Source organism: Girardinichthys multiradiatus, chromosome 2, assembly GCF_021462225.1.
Source record: "Girardinichthys multiradiatus isolate DD_20200921_A chromosome 2, DD_fGirMul_XY1, whole genome shotgun sequence".
Lineage (NCBI taxonomy): Eukaryota > Metazoa > Chordata > Actinopteri > Cyprinodontiformes > Goodeidae > Girardinichthys > Girardinichthys multiradiatus.
Window position 1 is genome coordinate 10,606,151 of NC_061795.1, and position 16,742 is coordinate 10,622,892.

Below are 16,742 nucleotides of genomic sequence, written 5' to 3' on the forward strand. Positions count from 1 at the left end.
CTCCTCCTGTTCCTCCTTGCACAAAGGCAGAGGTAGCGGTCCTACTGCTGGGTGGTTGCCCTCCTACGGCCTCCTCTACGTCTCCTGGTGTACTGGCCTGTCTCCTGGTAGCACCTCCAGGCTCTGGACACTACACTGACAGACACAGCAAACCTTCTTGCCACATCCTGGATGAGCTGCACTACCTGAGCCACTTGTGTGGGTTGTAGAGTCTGTCTCATGCTACCATGAGTGTGAAAGCACCACCAACATTGAAAAGTGACCAAAACATCAGCCAGAAAGCAGAGGTACTGAGAAGTGGTCTGTGGTCCACACCTGCAGAACCACTCCTTTATTGAGTGTGTCTTGCTAATCGCCAATGATTTTCCCCTGTTGTCTATTCCATTTGCACAACAGCATGTGAAATTGATTGTCAATCAGTGTTGCTTCCTAAGTGGACAGTTTGATTTCACAGAAGTTTGATTTACTTGGAGTTATATTGTGTTGTTTAAGGGTTCCCTTTATTTTTTTCAGCAGTGTATATATATATATACACACCACCAGAACATGACTACTGTGTGCAGGCAAGTATAATATTATAGATGTGATTAATGTTTGAGGGGTATAACTAATTGTCATATTTTGTGAGCACCATCTTCTAATTCTGCATATTTCTGATTACATCTTAGTGATGTGGTCCAGCCGGCACTTTAAACTTGATGACGTGGACAGCGGAAAAAGGCATCACAAACATCTGCAGACCACCTATTTGTAATTTTCAAAATAAACTGTGTTTAGAAATTTAAATGAAGTTGATGTATTGTTAGGTCAAATGGAAATAAAATACATTGGTGACAAAAACAATATTGAAATTTATTAGAACAGCTTAAAACTTTAAGAAACTATCTGAACAAAACTTAATATTATTTCTTATATAGCACCTTATTTCGGGACCATTATTTCTAAGATGGAAAAACAGTCTGTCCATTCTCTGTGCCCTCTTCTCCTCTGCTTCTCTCTGTGCCCTCATGTCCTCCCTGATCAAATCCATCATCTCTGTCCCTCTTTCTTTTCTGAACCCCTTCCTGCTGGCTCACTGTCTTCCTTCTCCGTCTGGTTGCCCACCGCTCAGCTTGGCCCTGGAGTGTCCTCAGGGATGGAGGCAATTAGAACAGGAGGTGTTGTGGAAGGCCTCTGCTCCACCACCTCATCCATAAGGACAAACCAGGGCCAAGTAGCAGCAGTGGGCTTTTCACTGTCTCCCTCTCCTGACCCTGGATACTTACAATCCTAAAGTTAGAAGAACTTCTGAACATACTTTATATTTCCTTTTCATATTGTCCCACTTTTTTTTTGGCCTGCAAAGGGTGACCTTCCCCTGTTGGCCCATTTTCTCCAGAACTGTCCTAAACAAACAAAAGGAAAGAGGGAAAACCAAAAGAAGTATGTTAATCACTGGATGGATATTTATGAAATTAACTTTCATAGGAGTTTTTGAAACTGGACAGAAACTGACTGCAAAGAATGTTGTTATTGTACCTCCAAGCCACGGTGGCTGAGTTTTTAGCTCCAGTAAAAAGGTGGTCATTCTCATCCCTGAGCTTAATAAACTGGCCCGTCTGCTCCTTTGTCCCTAAACAACAAAAACAAAAAACATCTTGCTTAACATCAGTGTAAAATAGCCTTTTTAAATTTTCCATTTGTCTTAATTTGCAGAACATATTAAAATATTTCTATGCAAATGCCTAAAACAAGCTCTTTCAAACTTTTCACTTCTTTACTGAGATTTGCTTGCATTTGAAATGTATTTCTCTTCAGCTGTTCCTGGAATCACGAATTATAATGCTAGCTGAATTATAAATATACTTTTAAAAACACATATAGCACATTTATTCATCAAAAATGAATATTTAAAAGCTTATTTATTCTCAATCACACTCTCCAGCGATACGGTAAGATTACATAAAATTGTCCATTTATTCAGGTTAACTTTAATATCACCTGTAATGTCAAATCCACTTACATGAACAAATGACACAATACATTAAAATAATACTAACATAAACTGTTAGAAATCACTTGTGTTTAACATTCACTGTGATGACTGGTAGCAGGAGCTCAGTGCCGACAGTCCGGTCAGATCTCTACCGGGCTAGCTCGCCCACCGCAGGTAGGGCTGGCGAAGCAAGCCGGCAGTTACTACGGTGGGAGTGGAAAACTCAGAACACATCGGAGCACGTTTGAAATTAAGCGATGTCTTGATAAATCAAGCAGATTTTTCACGTCTACACAGTTATATTCCCGCACTAAAAACATTGTAAAAGTTCATTTGTGTCACAGAAAGTGTAATTTTTCACAGTTTACTCACAGCTTTTGCCACTGTGGCCCGCCATGGCTGCCCCTGTTTGACCAAACCGCTTCGACACGCAATGAATCATGGGAAAAGATGGACCGCGAAGGATACTCACAACTCATCCTTCAAATCGGGCCAAAGAAGGACACTTTTGTCGGCAGCATGTGACAGACCATACGCGCGCTGTGATGTAATCAGCCCACTAGTACGCACTTGGAAGGATCCAGCCCCTGAATTGGGACACACCCTCGGCCTCCTCCTTCCTGTATATTGACCAATAGGAGAGGAGCTGGAGAGAAGAAGGCAGCCCTCCTCATTTGCATAATGAAGCAGAAATGCATACGGTAAAGGAAAAAGAGAGATGAGGAAATGTAAAAAGAACAAAGGCATGTGTAAGGAAAAGGAAAAAGAAAACATTTACATTTCTTGATGAAAACGCATGTGTAAAGGAAAAACAAAACATTTACATTTCTTGATGAAAACACATGTGTAAGGAAAAGGAAAAACAAAACATTTACATTTATTGATGAAAACGCATGTGTAAGAAAAAGGAAAAAGAAAATATATATATTTCTGCTTTTATTTTTAATTTTGTCAGGATCGGTCCTCCATAGCTGGGTGACTTTTAAGTGATGAGATTATGTGGAAGTGGGTCTCAAAGTAAAATTTACGTCAATTGAAAAGTTACTCTTATGATTATTTACTCCTAAATGCAACCTAAATTCTCTAAACCATGTAGGGTACATAACACACCAGTAACACGTAAGTAAGACTTGTGATAAAATGTTGCCGCCTCGAACTGAGTGACGCAGTAAGACGTCCGCCCACAAGGCCTGCCTTTTTTTCCGTGCGCGAGCTCGACAGTCCAAAGTATAAAGAAACGCGAGCGTTATTATCAGTGGAAAAAGTAGACTCTGTAGGAACCACCGTGCGCTGACAGAAGTAGCATTCCTCCTAGCTAACTGTCCCCTAAGGATAAACGGACCTCTTTCCAACTTCAAGAGAACCCATCTTAAAATGGAGTGGGAATTCTGGATTTAAAGCGGAGAGGACTTGAAATGGGTGGTCTGCTGGCAGAGCTGCTGCTGTGGAGTTGCTTGCTGATTGCGGTTGATGGTACGTAGAGTTCTTGTCTTTTTTTTTGTTGAACCGGGGTTGTGTTTCAGAACGTTGTAGTTGGGTTGTCTTGCGCTCTGTTCTTCTGCAGTGTCCCCTTAACTGATTCACGGCCGTCCGTCCACAGCCGTACCTTGTAAGAAAGTTGAGGCTTTCGTGTCCCAAGGGTATAGCACAAGGTGGGCCACTGTAGTTCCAACGATACTCTCCAACTTTATTTTGGTGTTTTTCACACACTGGAGCGTAGTGTTTCTGTGGGGCTAAACTGCCCTAGTACTTGGTGCGGTCGGTTTAAGACTTTCAGTGTCTGGGTGAATAGAAAGTTAATAGGCACCCTGGCTGTTTTCTCGGGCCTCTCAGCTTCCAGCCATTGCTGCTCGGTGTCGGGTGTCAGGCAGCTTTTCTGCGTTAATGATGAAAAGAGCTCGGCGTGTTTATTTGGGAAAGAAAACGCCGTTAACCTCAGCAAAGTTATCCCCTCAGGATCCGTTCCTTTATTATCCATTCTTCGACTTCGTCTGATTTGCGGTTCTCCAGATTAGATTTAAGACACTTTTGTGTCCAACTTACCAGTGCCTTGCGAAAATATTCGGCCCCCTTGAACTTTTCAACCTCTTGCCACATTTCAGGCTTCAAACATAAAGATATAAAATTCAAATTTTTGTGAAGAATCAACAAGTGGGACACAATCGTGAAGTGGAATGAAATTTATTGGATGTGTCAAACTTGTTTAACAAATAAAAAACTGAAAAGTGGGGTGTGCAATATTATTCGGCCCCCTTGCATTAATACTTTGTAGCGCCACCCTTTGCTGCAATTACAACTGCAAGTCGCTTGGGGTATGAAATTCTTGCCCATTCTTCCTTGCAAAACAGCTCGAGCTCAGTGAGGTTGGATGTAGAGCGTTCGTGAACAGCAGTCTTCAGCTCTTTCCACAGATTCTCGATTGGATTCAGGTCTGGACTTTGACTTGGCCATTCCAACACCTGGATACGTTTATCTGTGAACCATTCCATTGCAGATTTGGCTTTATGTTTTGGATCATTGTCTTGTTGGAAGATAAATCCCCGTCCCAGTCTCAGATCTTTTGCAGACTCCAACAGGTTTTCTTCCAGAATGGTCCTGTATTTGGCCCTGTCCATCTTCCCATTAATTTTGACCATCTTCCCTGTCCCTGCTGATGAAAAGCAGGCCCAAACCATGATGCTGCCACCACCATGTTTGACAGTGGGGATGGTGTGTTCAGGGTGATGAGCTATGTTGCTTTTACGCCAAACATATCGTTTTGCATTGTGGCCAAACAGTTCAATTTTGGCATCATCTGACCAGAGCACCTTCTTCCACATGTTTGGTGTGTCTCCCAGGTGGCTTGTGGCAAACTTTAAACGAGACTTTTTATGGATATCTTTGAGAAATGGCTTTCTTCTTGTCACTCTTCCATAAAGGCCAGATTTGTGCAGTGTACAACTGATTGTTGTCCTATGGACAGACTCTCCCACCTCAGCTGTAGATCTCTGCAGTTCATCCAGACTGATCATGGGCCTCTTGGCTGCATCTCTGATCAGTCTTCTCCTTGTTCAAGATGAGAGTTTAGAGGGACGGCCGGGTCTTGGGAGATTTACAGTGGTCTGAAACTCCTTCCTTTTCAATATGATTGCTTGCACAGTGCTCCTTGGGATTTTTAAAGCTTGGGAAATCTCTTTGTATCCAAATCCGGCTTTAAACATCTCCACAACAGTATCTCGGACCTGCCTGGTGTGTCCCTTGGTCTTCATGATGCTCTCTGCGCTTTGAAGAGAACCCTGAGACTATCACAGAGCAGGTGTATTTATACGGAGACTTGATTACACACAGGTGGATTCTGTTTATCATCATCAGTCATTTGGGACAACATTGGATCATTCAGAGATCCTCACTGAACTTCTGGAGTGAGTTTGCTGCACTGATAGTAAAGGGACCGAATAATATTGTACACCCCACGTTTCAGTTTTTTATTTGTTAAAAACATTTGACACATCCAATAAATTTCATTCCACTTCACGATTGTGTCCCACTTGTTGTTGATTCTTCACAAAAAAATTGAATTTTATATTGTTATGTTTGAAGCCTGAAATGTGGCAAGAGGTTGACCAGTTCAAGGGGGCCGAGTACCTGCACTGTAGTTGACTGGTGAAATGTGGTCAAAGTTTGTTGAGTGACTCTGTGCTTTTACACTATCTGAAATTACAATAAACTTCCTCCAAGTTCCTCTATCTAAAATAGATTTAAGTTGTTTATGTGAGCATTCTATTCTCTCTCTTTTTCATGTCCTGTATATTAAATTCCACTTCACAATTGTGTCCCACTTGTTGTTGATTCTTCACAAAAAAATTGAATTTTATATTTTTATGTTTGAAGCCTGAAATGTGGCAAAAGGTTGAAAAGTTCAAGTGGGCCAAATACTTTCGCAAGGCACTGTAAATGTATATTGATGTGTTTGATGTTAAATTCTGTTAGTTTCAGCATACTCTTGTACATTTTTGATGCAAATGGTAGACAGTCTGCAGCTTCAATGCATAAGTGTAAATTGAAGTAACATGCTGTGTTGGATGATGCGTCTCTTATTAAATTATTTGGTTGATTTAGCAAACTATCTTTAAGATGCACCACATTGACAAGCAGTTCTACCGGGGATTTTAGACATGACAAACACATGCAGCGTTTGTGTGTGTTGCATTTGGAAAATATTATGCATGACTTCATATGACAATCTACCCTTATTTATGTATGTTTATGTAAATTACATCCTATCCAACAACAAAACAAAAAAACAGCCCAATCTCATAGACCAATGAAACTAGTCAAATTTTTCAGTTAAACTGAAATATACACTCACCGGCCACTTTATTAGGTACACCTGTCCAACTACTTGTTAACACAAATTTCTAATCAGCCAATCACATGGCAGCAACTCAATGCATTTAGGCATGGTCAAGACGATCTGCTGCAGTTCAGAGCATCAGAATGGGGAAGAAAGGTGATTTAAGTGACTTTGAACATAGCGTGGTTGTTGGTGCCAGACGGGCTGGTCTTAGTATTTCAGAAACTGCTGATCTACTGGGATTTTCACGCACTACCATCTCTAGGCTTTACAGAGAATGGTCAGAAAAAGAGAAAAATATCCAGTGAGTGGCAGTTCTGTGGGCGCAAATGCCTTGTTGATGGAGAGGTCAGAGGAGAATGGCCAGACTTGTTCGAGCTGATAGAAAGGCAACAGTAACTCAAATAACCACTCGTTACAACCAAGGCATGTAGAAGAGCATCTCTGAACGCACAACATTTCGAACTTTGAGGCTGATGGGCTACAGCAGCAGAAGACCACACCGGGTGCCACTCCTGTCAGGCTCACCAAAATTGGACAATAGAAGATTGGAAAAACGTTGTCTGGTCTGATGAGTCTCAATTTCTGCTGCGACATTCAGTGTCAGAATTTGGCATCAACAACATGCAAGCATGGATCCATCCTGCCTTGTATCAATGGTTCAGGCTGGTGGTGGTGGTGTAATGGTGTGGGGGATATTTTCTTGGCACACTTTGGGCCCCTTAGTACCAATTGAGCATCGTGTGAACGCCACAGCCTACCTGAATATTGTTGCTGACCATGTCCATCCCTTTATGACCACAGTGTACCCATCTTCTGATGGTTACCTCCAGCAGGATAACGTGCCATGTCATAAAGCACGAATCATCCCAGACTGGTTGCCCTCCACTGTCACCAGATCTCAATCTAATAGAGCACCTTTGGGATGTGGTGGAATAGGAGATTTGCATCATGGATGTGCAGCTGACAAATCTGCAGCATCTGTGTGATGCTATCATGTCAATATGGACCAAACTCTTAAAGGAATGTTTCCAGTATCTTGTTGAATCTATGCCACGAAGGATTAAGGTAGTCCTGAAGGCAAAAGGGGGTCCAACCCGGTACTAACAAGGTGTACCTAATAAAGTGGCCGTTGAGTGAATAATCCTGTCTTCCGATGAAGAGTGACTGACATTGTTGCCATTGATTATCCTGTTTTACAAATAGCTTTTCAAACCTTTGTGTGAAACCTGTGCTTGTACAAGATACAAACAATATAATTCTAGAACATGTCGACTAAAACTAAACCGATTGGCTTTTCCTGCTTTTTGTTGAGGCTTGGGAAGCTTATTCCAATGTGATCGATTTTCAATTTCTCTCCAAGCACTTCAACAATAAAATTAAGTTAATAACCAACCACAAAATTAATTCTGCAAGGCAGCTTCCTTGATGGAGTTTGAACCTATCGGAATTTGATTTGAATTGTTCTCCATATTTAAGCAGCAAAGCACATGCCCTTTGTCAAATTTTCACTAAACTCAATGAACCACAATAATGCAAGCTGTTAGTTTATGACTTTATAGATAAATTATAGGAATAAAATGAGATTTATTTTAAATGAGATTTTATACTTTTGTACAGAAAATGTATTTTAAACAGAAATATATAGTCAAACGAATCTAATCATATAAACAGATTCAAGTTCATTTACACACCTTTCAGTTCGATCCTAGTTATAAATGCAGTCAAGTTTAGTTTGTTATAGCAATGGTTAAAACCCAGCCAAGTGTATTGATTCACTTCTCACCAAAACTTTCTTTAGTAGTTGTATTTACTTATTACAGATTTCCAGTTGCTTCAACTGTATCATATAATCTTAAGAATAATAAATGGTTAATTAACAAAGGAAAACACCTTGTAGATCATTACCGAAACGGTCCAAACTGGATTTTTGTTCTGTAAGTGCATCGGTTTCAAAAAGTGACTACAAAGAAAAAATGAGGATAATAAATCTTCTGGGAAGAGTTAAGGACAAGGCAGACATAACCTAAACAAGAGGTAAACATATGAGTCAGAAGGAAGATAATCACAGATGGTCAGCCACGTACACATGTAAGGTAACGCAGACGGTCAGAACACAGAAGGAAAGCCTTTGGCTGTCTGCTTTGATTTCTATGGGTTCAGATCACACATAAACAGAGATATGCTCACACATTTACTTGTCCCAACTGGAAAAGCGTGAAGAAAATCACTTCCTTCCTTTCAGCTAACCCTAACCCTAACATTACCCCCTCCCCCAACATGCCATCTAAAGGCCATTAAGTGGTTCCTCTCATTTTGTTCTACTTCACTGTGAGGATTATAATTATTGATTAATGAATATTTATCAACAATTATAATTAAAAATCATAAATCAGGAAAATAATTTCTTAACATGTCCTCTGGTGTTGTGATTATGGGCTCAAAGCTCTTAAGAATTACAATTAGTTATTTATCATTAGCAATTGATCATTATTAACCAAAACCACTAAATGTCACTGTTTATTCAACTGCTTCACCAAAGGTGGGGGAACTTCAACCTTATTTTGACAGATAAATCACTCCTGCACGAAATAAACACAAATGCTTCTCTTAAATATATATGTGAAGATTTATTGAAGCCATATAGCCCTGATATACCACCATTCTGGTCCAAAAATCGTCACCTAACTAACAAGGCCCAGACCGCAGTTGCATTGAATGGAAAAACATTAAAAGTCCAACTTCTAACTCCTGGCTGATTTGAGTTTAGCCAGACAAAACATGCACCTTGCTGATGGCATCCGCTCAATTCAGCTGCACAGCAAATCAAAACAGCTCAGCATTAAACACTTCAATCACTATTGCATGGAACAAGTTAATACCTTGGATTAACTACTGGTGATTCTAAATCACCTTAACTATGCCTGACCCTGCCCAGACCTCTAAATACACCTATCCAATTTAATATAAAAAAGAACAAAATTACTTTGACGTTGATTTCTTATCTCCACTGGTTGAGTATGGGTCAGGTCTGAAGGTAAACGAGGGGGGGGATCACGTGTCCGTGATCAACTCTAAAGAAAACTGGTAAACCTCTCATCACTTAAAACTGTGCACATATATTTATATTATATTGTAGATATGTTTATACTGTTTAATTTGTATTGTATTGCACCGACTACGCCAAAACAAATTCCTTGTATGTCCAAAAACGTACTTGGCAATAAAGCTTTTCTGATTCTGATCTGTCCAAAAGGGGAGAACATGAAGAACCATTTAGCTGACTGAATCACAAGGGGAAACTCCTTTCCTTGGAAATAAAACCTCTGTGGGGTTTTCACCCGGCAGGGATATTATACAAACCTACAAATTGTGAAGAAAAATGAATGAAATTTGCCAACTTCTGTGTAATGACTTGACGGTACTACATCTATGCAACAATGCACTGAGGTTATTTACAAAGAATTGTGTCATGTGGATGACTATTTGCTGAGAACCTGTCATTTAAAATGTGTTTTTGAAGAAAATCTTCATTAACTGTTCTTAATATTTACTGTACTGTAGCCAGACATACATTACATTGCTTAAAGTGTTTGCTTGTCTGCAGCCTTGTGTCTTCTGGCAGAGCTTACTACAAGGTTTAGGAGTGTTCTTATGGGAGTGTTTGACCATTCTTCCAGAAGAACATTTGTGGAGTCAAACCCTGGATAAGAAGGCCTGGCTCACCATATCTGCTCTAGTTAAACCTAAAGGTGTTCTATTGGGTTGAGGTTAGGACTCTGTGCAAAGCAGTCACGTTCTTCCACTTCAGACTCGCTCACCTGTGTCTGTTGGGGACCTTGCTTTTTGCACTGATACACAGTCATGTTGGAACAAGAAGGGCCCATCCGCAAACAGATCCAATGAAATTGGGAGCATGAAAATGGCCAAAATTTTTTTGTAAATGGAATTTTTTGGAGTTTCTTTCACTGGAACTTAAAGCATTTTAAACTCCCGAGAAATAGTCCCACACTATATTCTTCCCTCTGCAACAAGCTTTACATGTGTAGTCTGACTACACAATGTAGTCAGACAAGCGTCATTCTTCAGGCAACTGCCAAATCCAGCATTGTCCACTGGATTGCCAGAGAGGCATCATTCATCACTCCAAAAACAACGTCTCCACTACTCTAGAATACTACATCCAACAGTTGCATTGCCCTTAGTAATGTAAGGTATGGATGCAGCTGCTATGCCATAGAAACTAGGGCTGAAACAATTCATTGGATCAATCATAATTAATTGATTATTGAAATAATTGTCAACTAATTCAGTAATTGAATAATCATTAACTGGAGTATAAAGAGTATAAAACCATTTGCTAAAAGAATAACCTACTCAGAGCAGTAATTAGGCCAAACTGTACAAAATATATCTACATTTTGCATTTAATATTAAAAATGTTCTAATATTCTCTATCCAGAACTCTTCTTCAACTAGTTCAAATTCTGTAAAAAGTCTTAATTTTTACAGCACCTTTTTCTGTCCAATTATTTATCGGTTAATCGAAAAAATAGTCTGCAGATGAATCAATTAGCGAAATAATCGTTAGTTGCAGCCCTCATAGAAACCCATTCCATTAAGCTTTCTGCACATTGTTCTTGAGTTAATCTCAAGGCCAAAGGAAGTTTGGAGGCTGGTAGCTACTGACTAGAGGGTTGGCGACATGTCTGCACTTTATGCTTCAAATTCTCTGACCATACTCTGTGGTTTTATGTGGTCTACCACTTCATGGCTGAGTTTCTGTTGCTTAGACTGCTTCTGCTTTTGTCATTGCTTTGTATCATATCACTAGATCATAGTCGTTTCTCATCCCATAGTAGGCCGGCACCCAAATTTATTGTTATCACAGTGTTACTGTACACAATAGGAGTATCGTGACTGCAGATCATGACTTCAATTTCACAAATGATAACTAAGATTGTCTTTTGTATTATAGCAAAGGAACTTTAAATGTTTACATTAGAAGATCTCATTGAGACATTTTCTTTTGATTAAAAAGCTAACAGTTTTCTTGGACTTGCATACCTTTTGTCCAGAGACAAGTTGTTAAAGGGGTGTTTTATTCTCAGTTTGTGCTGGAGACTCCAACAAGTGTGCTGAGAGAGAATATCCTAAAACTCAGTATTTGTTGTGCCTGAGTGCATCAGGTCTGTCAATCCGAACCTGTTTTATAATCCAAAACTTTAATCCATGGAAAATATAATTGAGCAGAAAAATATTTCTATCCCTAGCAGATTTAGATTTAAACTAACTCTTTCATGTGATCCATATGTTTCTTCTGACTGGAAGTAATACCATTTTGGAGAAGCCCAGCAAGAGTCCGAAATCTGATAGAAATCCATCTGTGCTCCATCTTTGGATGGAGCTAAGCATTAGGGCGATGCCAAGGAGGCCTTCCACCCTAAAAGGTTTCAAGCCATCACCAAAGATTATGTATGGGGTATGAATAATTTTGGGTTTCAGGGTTCTCACCAGGAATTTTTATGAGCGTGGCGGGGGGTGCGAGAAAATATTTTGAATGGGGGTGGGCACGCAACGCCGCTTATACCCACCCTTTGAAGCTGACATTTAGAAAGCTTTACCGTTAGTGGTTGCAGAGGGTCATAGGGTGAAAGGAAGTGGGAACAGACTCAGCACATGCGCTATAGTCAACATCAAAACCACATGGAGGAAGCCCAGATGTCAGTCAGAGGGCCGATACGCTCATAAAAAATTAACGTATCGGCCTAATTTCAGCATAGCGGCATCAACTTTCAGCGTAGCGGCCTGCTATGCTGAAATGCACTGGCGAGAACCCTGGGTTAGGTTGCATTTTTTGACAATTAAATCTGATTCCTTTACAGGAGTGTGTCTGATAAATAAAACCGTTCTGCAGTTGTTGGAAATCTGCAAATCTTGATCAAAGCCACTGGACTGTTTTTATATGCGTAAGTCATTAATGCGGGTATTCATTTGCTGATTTTTCAAACTCGTGTCTGTTCTTCGGTTTATGCGTGATTTGGGTCGATTCACCTGCTTGTTGCTCCAGCTACACAGATATCATCTGCAAGTAAAATCAGACATGCATTCAGCTGCAAAGTTATTGTGATATTGTGCTATTATGCTAAGCTAACCAGGTTTACTGTTCCCTTCACATTTGTTTCATAAATTTCCAAACACATGAGATTTAGTGTCTCTCAAATCTTTCTTTATCACTCTTTATGTAAACACAAGCATGTTCAATTCAATTTATTTATATAGTGCCAATTCACAACACATGTCGTCTCAAAGCACTTCACAAAAGTCAGGTACATACATTCCAATTAATCCTAACCATTGAACAGTGCAGTCAGATTGTTATTTATTCAAATTGGATAAAAGTTTTTCTATCTAAGGAAACCCAGCAGATTGCATCCAGTCAGTGACTTGCAGCATTCCCTCCTCCCAGATCAGCATGTAGAGACAGTGGACAGTCACTGGCGTTGACTTTGCAGCAATCCCTCATACTGAGCATGCATGTAGCGACAGTGGAGAGGAAAACTCCCTTTTAACAGGAAGAAACCTTCAGCAGAACCACGACTGACTGACTGGGGGTTTGAGAGAACAGTGCAGAGACACACAAAGAATACAGAAGCACTGATCCAGGAGTACTTTCTATGGGAAGGAAAAGTCAATGTTAATGGATGTAGCTCCTTTAGGCATTTCACCTAGAAAGAAAGAACAGATAAACTCTGAGCCAGTTTTCAAGGTTAGAGTCTGAAAGAGAGCACATATAATTAGTTACAGTAAAAGCTATAATTATAATATAATATATTATAATTATAAAATATAAATCAATTGCTATATCTAGGAGAGAGAAAGGGTTAAAAACTGAAAGACAGAGCCATGTGGATCTTCGGTAGAGGTTGAGCATTAAGTTGTTGCCAGCAGAAGGTTGGACAATGCCCCTCTCCAGAAAGGTATCACAGGTAGATACAGAGTCAGGCCAGGTGTAGCTTCTAGGAAGAGAAAAGATAGAGAACATAAAGTTAAAAGCTGAAATAACAACAAATAATGCAAAATTGGAGAGTAGTGTGAGAATGTAGCGAAGAGGGTGAAAGTGGTCATGATGTCCTCCAGTAGCCTAAGCCTATAGCAGCATAACTACAGAAATAGCTCAGGATAACCTAAACCACTCTAACTATAAGCTTTATTAAAAAGTTAAGTTTTAAGCCTAGCCTTAAAAGTAGACAGTTTGTCCATCTAGAGCCCACTGATGGCCATTGTTATACTAAAAACCACAACGATTGGGATACCTCTCTCTGTCAGATTGACCATAACCATTGGAAAAGAGAGGGGGTCATACAGGTAGCAGAAATGGAGGGTGTGTTGTGCAACTGTGATAATTGTCCCCCTTGAAGCATGTCGGTGCTTAAAAAAACACAACTTTTACCCACTTAGAAATCATGGAGGGGTCTGAAATTTTCATCTTAGGTGCATGTCCACTGTGAGAGACATAATCTAAAAGAAAAATCCAGAAATCACAATGTATGATTTTTTAATTTATTTGTGTGTTACTGCTGCAAATAAGTATTTGAACACCTGTGAAAAATCAATGTTAATATTTGGTACAGTAGCATTTGTTTGTAATTACAGAGGTCAAACGTTTCCTGTAGTTTTTCACCAGGTTTGCACAAACTGCAGCAGGGATTTTGGCCCATTCCTCCACACAGATCTTCTCCAGATCAGCCAGGTTTCTGGGCCGTTGCTGAGAAACACGGAGTTTGAGATCCCTTCGAAGATTTTCTATAGGGTGCAGGTCTAGAGACTGGCTAGGCCACTTCAGAACCTTGATATGCTTCTGACTGAGCCACTCCTTGGTTATCCTGGCTGTGTGCTTCGGGTTATTGTCATGTTGGAAGACTCAGCCACGACCCATCTTCAATGCTCTAACTGAGGGAAGGAGGTTGTTTCCCAAAATCTCGCAATACACGGCCGCGGTCATTCTCTCCTTAATACAGTGCAGTTGTCCTGTCCCATGTGCAGAAAAACACCCCCAAAGCATGATGCTTCCACCCCCATGCTTCACGGTAGGGATGGTGTTTTTGGGATGGTACTCATCATTCTTCGCCCTCCAAACACGGCGAGTGGAATTAAGACCAAAACGTTCTATTTTGGTCTCATCTGACCACAGAGCTTTCTCCCTTGACTTCTCTGAATCATCCAAATGGTCATGTGCAAACTTAAGACAGGCCTGGACGTGTGCTGTTTTAAGCAGGGGAACTGGTGCCATGCATGACTTTAAACTATGACGTCTTAGCGTATTACCCACGGTAACCTTGGAAACATTGGTGCCAGCTCTCTTCAGGTCATTGACCAGCTCCTCCCGTGTAGTTCTGGGCTGATTCCTCACCTTTCTTAGGATCATTGATATGCCACAAGATGAGATATTGCATGGAGCCCCAGTCTGAGGGAGATTGATAGTTTTGTTTAGCATCTTCCATTTTCTAATAATTGTTCCAACAGTTGATGTTTTTTCACCAAGTTGCTTGGCAATTGCTCTGTAGCCCATTCCAGCCTTGTAGAGGTCTACAATTTTGTCTCTGGTGTCTTTGGACAGCTCTTTGGTCTCAGCCATGTTAGTAGTTAGTCTTACTGATTGTGTGGGGTGGACAGGTGTCTTTATGCAGCTAACGACCTCAAACCTCAAATTTAGAATAATAAGCGGAGGTGGACTTTTTAGAGGCGGACTAACAGGTCTTTGATTGCTATAATTTTTGCTGATTGGCAGGTGTTCAAATACTTATTTGCAGCAGTAACACAAATAAATTATTAAAAAATCATACATTGCGATTTCCGGATTTTTGAAAAAAATTATTTCACAGTGGACATGCACCTAAGATGAAAATTTCAGACCCCTCCATGATTTCTAAGTGGGAGAACAGGGTGTTCAAATACTTATTTTCCTCACTGTATGTATTGATAAATAAATAGAAACTTGAAAAATGTTGAGATTTGTATTGTGTGAGAGAGGAATTGGTGTAGGACAGGCTTTCCTATTATATTTAAACAACAACTCCACTTCAAGAATGATTCAAATTTGGCTAGTTTGTAAAGGTGGAGTCATTTTATTTTTAATTATGGCAATATCATTGCCAACCAATTAAAATCATCGTACTGGAGAACTTGTTAGATACAGCACACAGTATTGGTCTTATAATAACAACACTACATAGTCAACAGAACCACATCTATCCAGTGACCTTTATTGAATAGCAGAAGTTGGTGCATCCAAATCTGTTTTTCATTAATTTGTTAAACTTGGCTAAATACAACAAATGTGACTCAAAAGAGTGACTCAAATCCTTCTCTTATTACTGAGAATTGACTAAACTTATTATTAAATCGAGCCAAAATTTGTATGTTCAAATACAGCACCTGTGGCTTGAGGCCAACCAGTTTAAATTTTTTCAAGAAGAGTTGTCAAATATCAACTTATTAAGGGACATCTACCCAAACACCAGTGGAGGACCATGTTTATATTCAGGCAACCACGCAAAACCTTTTGGATCTACAATGATCTACACATCTCTTTACTACAATAAATCCGATTTAAAGATTGCAAACTTAGTTTATTGTTGAGCTGGTAAAAAAAAAAATCACAATTCAGTTTTTTTGTGACATTAGGTTTTTTTATGATTTTTTTTTTTGTTTGTTTGTATTTTGCTTGCAACTAATCTTTACTTGAAGACTTTGGCCCACGTGTCAAAAGGTTTGGGCAACCCTGCCCTAGGTGCAGAAGAATCCAACAAAGCACATTTGCTGTACAACGTTCAGCCTTTCTGTCATCTCATGTTTCTCTTCCTGTTTGAACTGCAACCTGAATAAACACCAGATTTCCATCTATAGAAAATTGTTTCTTTTTGAAAACTGAAAACCTTCTTGCACTTTTTTCTGCTTCTGATTTCATTTTTAAATACCTCATTACCAATGAAAATAGCTTGAAGGCATCTTTCATCAGTTCTAGTATCCGTATGCTAGAATATTGTTGTTAGTGTGACCTGGTAGTGCTTATGTACAGGTCCTTCTCAAAATATTAGCATATTGTGATAAAGTTCATTATTTTCCATAATGTAATGATGAAAATTTAACATTCATATATTTTAGATTCATTGCACACTAACTGAAATATTTCAGGTCTTTTATTGTCTTAATACGGATGATTTTGGCATACAGCTCATGAAAACCCAAAATTCCTATCTCACACAATTAGCATATTTCATCCGACCAATAAAAGAAAAGTGTTTTTAATACAAAAAACGTCAACCTTCAAATAATCATGTGCACTCAATACTTGGTCGGGAATCCTTTTGCAGAAATGACTGCTTCAATGCGGCGTGGCATGGAGGCAATCAGCCTGTGGCACTGCTGAGG

General features: G+C 39.7%; 1 protein-coding gene across 2 annotated transcripts in view; it reads left to right on the top strand.

The window, feature by feature from the left end:
* Nucleotides 1-3,025: 3,025 nt before the first annotated feature.
* lrp5 (low density lipoprotein receptor-related protein 5) overlaps nt 3,026-16,742 on the top strand; it is a 95,589-nt gene continuing 81,872 nt past the window's right edge. Inside the window, exon 1 of one of the 2 annotated variants that reach the window (XM_047389537.1) lies at nt 3,026-3,448. In XM_047389537.1, coding sequence (XP_047245493.1) covers nt 3,391-3,448 — 58 coding nt within the window. In that variant the 5' untranslated portion in view covers nt 3,026-3,390. The remainder of the gene's footprint in view (nt 3,449-16,742) is intronic. The other variant, XM_047389529.1, reaches the window with a different exon arrangement.